Source organism: Solanum lycopersicum, chromosome 11 (assembly GCF_036512215.1).
Source record: "Solanum lycopersicum chromosome 11, SLM_r2.1".
Classification (NCBI taxonomy): Eukaryota; Viridiplantae; Streptophyta; class Magnoliopsida; order Solanales; family Solanaceae; genus Solanum; species Solanum lycopersicum.
In genome coordinates, this window is record NC_090810.1 from 25,005,850 (window position 1) to 25,015,405 (window position 9,556).

The 9,556-nt window shown below is 41.4% G+C and overlaps 1 protein-coding gene across 1 annotated transcript; it reads left to right on the forward strand.

The window, feature by feature from the left end:
* The first annotated feature begins 7,814 nt into the window (after positions 1–7,814).
* Positions 7,815–8,219, forward strand: LOC101264785 (protein EARLY FLOWERING 4-like). The gene has a single exon (XM_004250614.4). It carries the CDS (start codon positions 7,815–7,817, stop codon positions 8,217–8,219), a length of 405 nt encoding a protein of 134 aa, XP_004250662.2.
* Positions 8,220–9,556: the final 1,337 nt, after the last annotated feature.

Here is a 9,556-nt window from a genome sequence, read left to right on the forward strand (position 1 = left end):
CGGACAGCCCTGGAGGCAAGTCTAACTCATAAGCCACCTCTCCTACTCGCTTAAGTACTTCAAATGGTCCAATGTACCTTGGACTTAGTTTACCCCTTTTTCCAAACCGCATCACCCCTTTCATGGGTGAAACTTTCAACAAGACTTGTTCACCCTCCATGAACTCTAAGTCTCTAACCTTTCGATCTGCATATTCTTTTTGTCTACTTTGCGCCGCTAGAAGCTTTTCTTGAATAGACTTCACTTTTTCCATCGAATCCCTCAAGAGATCAGTACCCCAAGGTCTAACCTCGAACTCATCAAACCAACCAATGGGAGACCTACATCTCCTCCCATATAATGCTTCAAATGGGGCCATATCAATGCTCGAGTGATAGCTATTATTGTATGAAAACTCCGCTAAGGGTAAGAAGCTATCCCAATGGCCACCAAACTCTATCACACATGCACGAAGCATGTCCTCCAACACTTGAAACGTTCGCTCAGACTGACCATCGGTCTGAGGATGGAATGCAGTACTAAGGTCCAACCTAGTACCCAATTCCGCATGCAATGTTTTCCAAAACTTAGAAGTAAACTGCGTACCTCTATCTGATATGATGGATAGTGGAACCCCATGCAATCGAACGATTTCTGAGATATAGATCTTGGCTAATTTCTCGGCATTGTAAGTCACCTTAACCGGAATAAAATGAGCAGATTTAGTTAACCTATCAACAATCACCCAAATGGAGTCATACTTACCCATTGTCTTCGGAAGACCAACCACAAAATCCATTGCAATTCTTTCCCACTTCCATTCCGGAATGGGTATTCTCTGAAGTGTTCCTCCGGGCCTTTGGTGTTCATACTTTACTTGTTGACAGTTTGGACATTTGGCAATAAAATCCACAATGTCACGCTTCATTCTACTCCACCAAAAGTGTTGCTTTAGGTCACGATACATCTTGGTTGCGCCCGGATGTATAGAATACCTTGAACTATGAGCCTCTGTCAGAATAGTGTTGATCAAACCATTGACGCGGGGTACACATACCCTTCCCTTGATTCTCAAAACACCTTCCTCATCGATTTGTGCTTCCTTAGCCTCTCCTCGCAATACCTTATCTTGGATTCTGCGCAGTTTCTCATCATCAAACTGTCTTCCCTTAATTTTGTCAAGAAAGGAAGATCTTGCCTCCACAGAAGCCAACAATCCTCCCTTCTCATTTACTTCTAATCTCATCAAGTCATTAGCTAGAGTCTGAACCTCTCTAGCCATTGGGCGTCTAGAAGCTTGCAAGTGAGCTAGACTCCCCATGCTTCCCGCCTTCCTACTTAAAGCATCCGCTACAACATTCGCCTTCCCCGGATGATACAAGATAGTGATGTCGTAGTCCTTTAGTAACTCCATCCATCTCCTCTGTCTTAAGTTCAAATCTTTCTGAGTAAAGACATACTGTAGGCTACGATGGTCCGTATAGATCTCACACTTAACCCCATATAAGTAGTGTCTCCATTGTTTTAATGCAAACACTACCGCGGCCAATTCCAAATCATGAGTGGGATAGTTACGTTCATGCACTTTTAGTTGTCTTGAAGCATAAGCAATCACACTCTTCTCTTGCATTAGTACTGCACCCAAACCAGAACAGGATGCATCACAATAAACAATGAAGTTCTTACCCTCTACTGGCAAGGTAAGGATAGGTGCGGTAGTCAACAAAGTCTTGAGCTTCTGAAATCTTTCCTCACATTCATCCGACCATACAAATGGGACATTCTGCTTAGTCAAGTTCGTCAATTGGGAAGCAATAGAAGAGAATCCCTTGACAAATCGGCGGTAGTAGCTAGCTAACCCAACAAAGCTCCTTATTTCTGACACATTAGTAGGTCTTACCCAATTCTTCACTGTTTCAATCTTAGAAGGATCCACCATCACTCCATCCTTAGAAACCACGTGCCCCAAGAAGGACACTGCATCTAGCCAAAACTCACACTTAGAGAACTTGGCATAAAGCTTTTTCTCCCTTAACATTTCCAATACAATTCTCAAATGCTCTTCATGTTCCTTCTTGCTCTTTGAGTATACCAATATATCATCAATAAATACGATCACGAAGAGGTCCAAATATGGCTTAAAAATCCCGTTCATCAAGCTCATGAACGCAGCAGGGGCATTCGTAAGACCAAAGGACATCACTACAAATTCGTAATGCCCATACCTCGTTCGAAAAGCAGTCTTTGGCACATCCGTTGCCCGTATTTTCAATTGATGATAACCGGATCTCAAGTCAATCTTAGAGAAGACACAAGCACCTTGTAACTGATCGAACAAATCATCAATGCGGGGAAGAGGATACTTGTTCTTTATGGTCACCTTGTTTAGTTGTCTGTAGTCTATACACATTTGAAAACTCCCATCCTTCTTCTTTACAAAAAAAACCGGAGCACCCCAAGGAGATGCACTTGGTCTAATGAAGCCTTTGTTCAATAACTTTTGAAGTTGTGCTTTTAACTCTCTTAACTCCGCGGGAGCCATTCTATAAGGGGGTATAGAAATGGGGCGAGTACCGGGTTCAAGATCAATACAGAAGTCAATATCCCTATGCGGTGGCATACCAGGAAGATCTGCAGGGAACACATCCAGAAACTCACGAACTACTGAAACCGACTCAATCGAAGGTACTCGGGTAGTGTCATCCTTGAGATGTGCCAAGAAAGCTAAACACCCTTTACTAACCATTTTCTTAGCACGAAGAAAGGAGATGATACGTACCGGATTGGAAGTGTAGTCACCCTCCCACACTAACGGGTCTGTCCTAGGCTTGGCTAACGTCATCGTTTTAGCATTACAATCCAAGATTGAAAATTGCGGAGAAATTTGAGTCATACCCAGAATCACGTCAAAATCATCCATTTCTAAGATAACCAAATCTACATAAGTGTTGCTCCCCACAAAGTTTACCAAAAAGGACCTATATACCTTTTCAACTACCACAGACTCACCCACCGGAGTAGAGACACGAATAGGCATATCAAGTAATTCACAATGTAAATTTAGACCATTAGCAAATGAGGAAGATACATAAGAAAACGTGGATCCAGGATCAAACAATACAGAAGCCATGCAATCACAAACCAGAAGATTACCTGTGATGACAGAATCAGATGCCTCCGCTTCAGACCGCCCAAGGAAAGCGTAACAATGGGCCCTATCGTTCGTCTGTCCGTTGCCCCTACCATGTTGTAATGTAGTGGCCCCAGTTTGCCCATTACCTCTGCCGTTTTGGTGACCACTATTACCTCGACCACCACGCCCTCCAGAAAAACGGCCTCTACCATGACCACCTCTACCTCTAGCTATTGGGGGTCTATAACTTGGTCTGGGACAATTTCTCCTAATATGTCCAATCCCCCCACATCCATAACATTCTTTGGAGTCGATCATATGCCCCTCGGAGGAGTGTTGACCGGTCTGAGGTGGTCCTCCAACTACAGTCTGTAGTGAAGACTTAATTGGTCGGACTGAGTAACTTCCAGAACCCTGTCCTCTAGTGTAAGAACCATTAAACTCACCTCCCTTTCGAAGCCTTTTTGATGTCGATGTTGTGGTGAAGTCGTCTGGCTTCACTCCTTCCACTTCTATCACAAAGTCTACCACCTCTTGGAAGGATTTTGCCGTTGCCGCTATCTGTAAGGCCGAAATCCGCAATTCTGACCTCAACCCCTTCACAAACCGGCGAATCTGCTCTTGAGGACTGAAACAGAGTTGAGTGGCATATCTGGATAGTGCACAATACTTAGCCTCATAAGCATTAACCGACATCCTACCTTGCTCTAAGCTCAAGAACTCATCCCTTTTCCGATCCCTCAAAGTCCGGGGGATATACTTCTCCATAAACAAACTAGAGAATGAGGCCCAATCATAGGTGGTGCCTCTATTGGTTGACACTCGATATGTGACCGCCACCACATTTTGGCGTTCCCTTGAAACTGATAAGTCACAAACTCCACACCAAACCGTTCTACTATACCCATCTTGTGCAGTAGCTCGTGACATTCAACCAGAAAATCATAAGCATCCTCAGATTCCGCACCCTGGAAGACTGGAGGTTTCAATTTCAAGAACTTACTGAAAAGTTCATGCTAATCATTTGTCATTATAGGCCCAGTAGTCAGACGTGGAAACGTGCCTATTTCCAATGGAACATCCATGCGGGGAGCCATAGTAGCCGTATGTTGTACTTCTGAAACCGGAGATGTTGGCGCAGAAAACACTGGAGGTGCCTGACCTTGATCAGATAACCCGCTAAGATAAGTCAGAACCTGATTTATCATCTCTGGGGTAGGTTGGGGTGGCATTTCCTCATTTTGCACTTGTTTAGTTTCCCCATCCTCCCCTTCTCTTATTACCTCCTCAGTCGGTGGAGGAGTCACCGCCCTAGTATCAGATGGGCAAAGTACTCGTCCTCTTCCCCTAGAGGACGTCCTCCCACGACCTCTACCTCAGCCTTTTGCCGCTGCTCTTCCTCGAGCTACAGCCCCAGTGGCTGGCTCAGACGCACCCTGTCCCGCCGGTGCTGGTGTTGGTGTTGGCGTAGTCGTTGCTCTAGTTCTAACCATCTGCGAAAGAGAGTGAAGATGGTCAGATACCAATTCGTATCGCCTAGATACCAATTGGACTCAAGTAGTAGCACGAAAGAAAGAATGAAAGAGTGAAATTTTTCCTAAAGTCTTATAGCCTCTCAAGGAAAAGTAAAGGCGTCCCCCTACCGTTCCTTAAGACTCTACTAGACCTGTTCTTGTGTGATGAGACCAACGAACCTAATGCTCTAATACCAAGTTTGTCACGACCCAAACCGGGTTGCGACTGGCACCCACACTTACCCTCCTATGTGAGCGAACCAACCAATCTAAACCTTAACATTTCAATGTAATAACAGCAGAAAATAATGCGGAAGACTTAACTCATTAATAAAATCAATTCAATAACTATCAATATTCAACATCTATTATTCCCAAAACCTGGAAGTCATCATCACAAGAACATCTACAATCAAATGACTAAACTAAGAGTATTCTAAAAGCTAAAAATACATAAGAAGCTAGTCCATGCCGGAAGTTCAAGGCATCAAGACTTGAAGAAGAAGATCCAGTCCAAGCTAGAAGCATTAGCTCACCCTGAATTTCTGATGTAGTAAGACTGGCTTGAATTACTGTTGAGTTGAAGAAGATGGCACGTTTGCTGTACTCCACAAATAAACAAGAAGAAAACATAAAAGTAGGGGTCAGTACAAAACACGGGTACTGAGTAGATATCATCGGCCAACTCAAAATAGAAATCAATATATACCGAGTAATATCATAAAATCAACTATGATACTCAATATGTAGCAACAACAAATACTATATCATTAACAATTACCGTCAAGTTCACACATGAGGACTCAAGCCTCGCTACCATACTCATTTGGGAATCATATTCATTAGATTGAGTATATTAACATCTGTCAAGATTCATTATCTTTATTCCTCTTGTGTCGGTACGTGACACTCCGCTCCCTCATATCCCTTAATCCTCTTGTGTCGATACGTGACACTCCGATCCCCTAAATCTACGTGTCGGTTCGTGACACCCGATCCCCTAAATCTACGTGTCGGTTCGTGACACCCGATCCCCTAATTCTACGTGTCTGTTCGTGACACCCGATCCCCTAATTCTACGTGTCGGTTCGTGACACCTGGTCCCCTAAATCTACGTGTCGGTTCGTGACACCCGATCCCCTAATTCTACGTGTCGGTTCGTGACACCCGATCCCCTAATTCTACGTGTCGGTTCGTGACACCCGATCCCCTAATTCTATGTGTCGTTTCGTGACACCCGATCCCCTAATCTCCTTCCATCAATTCATCAAGCCTTCTCCCTTACCAAGGCATCATCAATCTCATTACTTTAGTTCATCAAGCCTTCTCCCTTACCAAGGCATCATCATTAAAAAGAGATTAGGTTTTTATCAAATTTGGGATTCAATAACTTCATCATGCTTAATATAATCACAATTATATAATCACGTTCATGCATGCATACAATTAAGCACATAGCAGGGTTTACAATACTACCAATACATATCATTCTCTATTAAGAGTTTACTATGAAAGCATGAAAACCATAACCTACCTCCACCGAAGAGTTGAATCAAGCAAGAATTTTCCCAAAGCTTTGTTTCTCCCTTCTCGTTCGATTCTCTCTCTCTCTCTTGTTCTTTTTATTTTCATTATTCAAACCCTCTTTCTTTTACCCTAATTAGTATATAATTAAGAATAAAAGATGGCAATAATACCCCACTAATTAACTTAGGGTTACCTCTTTTAACCCCTCAAGAATTTGAGTTATTAATATAAACCCACGAACTTTATAATTAAGGCAAGAATAGTCAAAAACGTTCCTTAAAACTTAACCAAAAATCCGACTCTGCCTGGGATTTGCGCAACCTGTGACGGGCCGTCGTGCCTGCGACGGTCCGTCCTGCAGGTCGTCGCAAGAGTCAGAGAGTCAATTTCCACTGAACAATCTATGACGGTCCGTCACGCCTGTGACGGTCCGTCCTGCCATTCCGTCACGAAGTTCAGAGAGTCGATTTTCAGTACCCAATTTCAGATTTTCTAAGTGTTTTGAAACGAGACCCTGCGACGGTCCGTCGTGCCCTTGACGGTCCGTCGTGGGGTCCGTCGCTTCTGCCAATTTTTCCAGAATGGAAGTCTGTTGCTCAAAACGACTAAACAGGTCGTTACATGGATCTTTGGTATGATATTGATATGCTCAAGTTGTGAAATGTATTTTGTGGATTTTAAATGAGTGTTCATTTCACCGTCAGCTCTATGGAAGTGGATCTTAGGATGACAAGCTTATAAGTAAAGGAACTCTCAACAAGTATACTTGTGTGAACGTAATTGAGAATTTTAGTAAGAAAATGCGTATAAAATTGTGTTAGTCTTTTGAAAATGATTTGTGAGTAACGTGGTTGCAAGAAAAGTTGTAGGAGGTAAACACCACTCAAATGGAAATTAAAAAAGCTAGAGTCATAATGAAAAATAATAATAAATTAGTGGGATACAATGTAGCCTTCAGAAAGGGGTGAGAAAGTAAGAATGTTCTCATTGCGAGGTGCCACGATCCAAAATCACAAGTCGTGATGGCACCTATGTTCCCAACCGATAGATAAGCTAACTCAATACTTTTACCGATTCAATTCAATATTTTAAGTAGAAAATAAGCAAAAATATAATATCCAATCACTAAATCATTTACAAGTTGAAATGCGGAAACCACAATTTCTACCCCAAGATTTAGTGTCATAAGTACAAGAGCTTCTAAACTACGATACAAATCTAGAACTAAACGACAAACCTAGATGAGAGAAATATCCTGTCTAAATACTAAAATAAAATAATAACGTCTAAAGACATATAAGGAGGTGTGGGCCACAGAACAGCTAAGTAGATCACCACAACTCCACGATAAATCAAAACTCAGCTCTAAAAGATCCACAATATGCCCTTGAAATTGATATCCAATATGCACCACAAAAGAGTAGAGCAAGTATAGTATGAGTACATAACCACGTGTACCCAGTATATCTCATTGACCCGACAACGAAGAAGTAGTGACGGGAATTTATATAAAAAATTTAAATATTTAATTATACAAGTCTATATTACACTTACTAGTCAAGTTTCATCAAATAGAGGTAATCCACCATCATGTAACTTCCAACCACCAAATAAAAGGGGGAATTATTGGTTGTCGATACCTGAACGGGGTGGTTCCGATCATGGACGATGCCTTGCAAGCCCTAACAGAGCTTTCTAATCTCAGTTGCCACCCGTTAAACGGCGGCAAATTCAACGGCTTAAATGACGTCAACGGCGAAGAAGAGGAAGAGTATGACACCGAGGCTTGGGAAACGATCACAAAGTGTTTTCGGGAGGTACAATCGGTTCTGGATCAGAACCGAGCTCTGATTCAACAGGTGAACGAAAATCATCAATCGAAGCTTCGAGATAATCTGGTGAAGAACGTCGCTCTTATTCGAGATATAAATAGTAATATCTCCAAAGTTTCTCGCTTGTACTCTGATCTCTCCATAGATTTCTGCAACATCGTTAATCAGCGACGGGAACTTGCTTTGTTTGAATCTAAAAATCGCGATGATAATGTGGACAGCGCCGAATCCTGAGTCAACTCGTTTGGTGAATCCAAATCTAGAATGATTCGTTGATTGATTGCTGATTTGCGAGGCTGCTTTTGTCTGCATTCACTGATGTCCCGCGAACGTGATTGTGTTTGAGGTATTTATGTCATGTTGATTGATTGCTGATTTGCGAGGCTGCTTTTGTCTGCATTCACGGATGTACCGCGAACGTGATTGTGTTTGAGGTATTTATGTCATTTACACACAGTATTTCCTCTGTTTTCGTGATTTCTTCTCCTGAAGCAGAGGAAAGGTGATTGAGGTATTTATGCAGTTTAAACATGTTATTTCCTTAGTTTTATCTTCTTTAATCTCCCATCATTGGGGTCAGTTTCTATTTATCTTCCAGTCAAATGATCCTCTTAGCTTATCAGAGGCCTTGACATGTTTATTTCAACTGCAATAGCTAATCAAAGTTCTTATTTCTTGTAAAAAAAAACCACCAAATAAAACACATAATCATCAAGAATGAAGGATGTAATGAGATGCAATGCAATATCACACCATGAAATGATATGCCTTAGAATACCCAATACTCTCTCAATCATATATACATGATACTCCTCGGAAAAACATCGAGAGTTCATGATTCATGGGGGACTCGCTAGGTCCATATACCGACACGGACGATCTCCATGTGTATGTGCGGACGATCTCAAGGCACTATCATAAAATTAAATAATTTTCGCACGGAGTGCCCAAATTATAATCTTTAAATCTCGTTATCCCTAGCACGGACGATCTCCACGTGCCCAACTTATACTCAATCTTATGTCAATGCATGTACATAATATCATTTCAAATAAGGGGAATATCAACATAATACATAACCACCTCAATTATCACAACTATACGGGTGTAATAACGAAAACACAATCACACAAGGATTTCAAGTCAATCAGCTATTACCCATATGCTTTGTCATTCTCAATTTATAATCCACATTTTATAGTAGTAACTTTCCCTTTTATAACATCGGTACTCGTACCAATGCCTGTCACAACATTGATACGAGACCTCCATCTTTCGCCCTTAACCATTGTCTATTTTGGTTTTAATCTTTAATTAGGAAAAAATCGTTCAACAAGTCTAAAAATTTTAATATACCTTGAATGTCGAAACACATTTCAAAAGTCCTCAAAATTTTACCTTTCCCTTTCGTAAAACTTTTAAACATTCCCAATCTATCAATTATGCATAATTCGTAAGCAATTGAGTCTATAGATACTCATATTATTATATGTCTAATATATAGACAAACAAACTCACTCATAATTTAATTCAAGATCCTAATCTTGATATCATTTATATTTAAACAATCA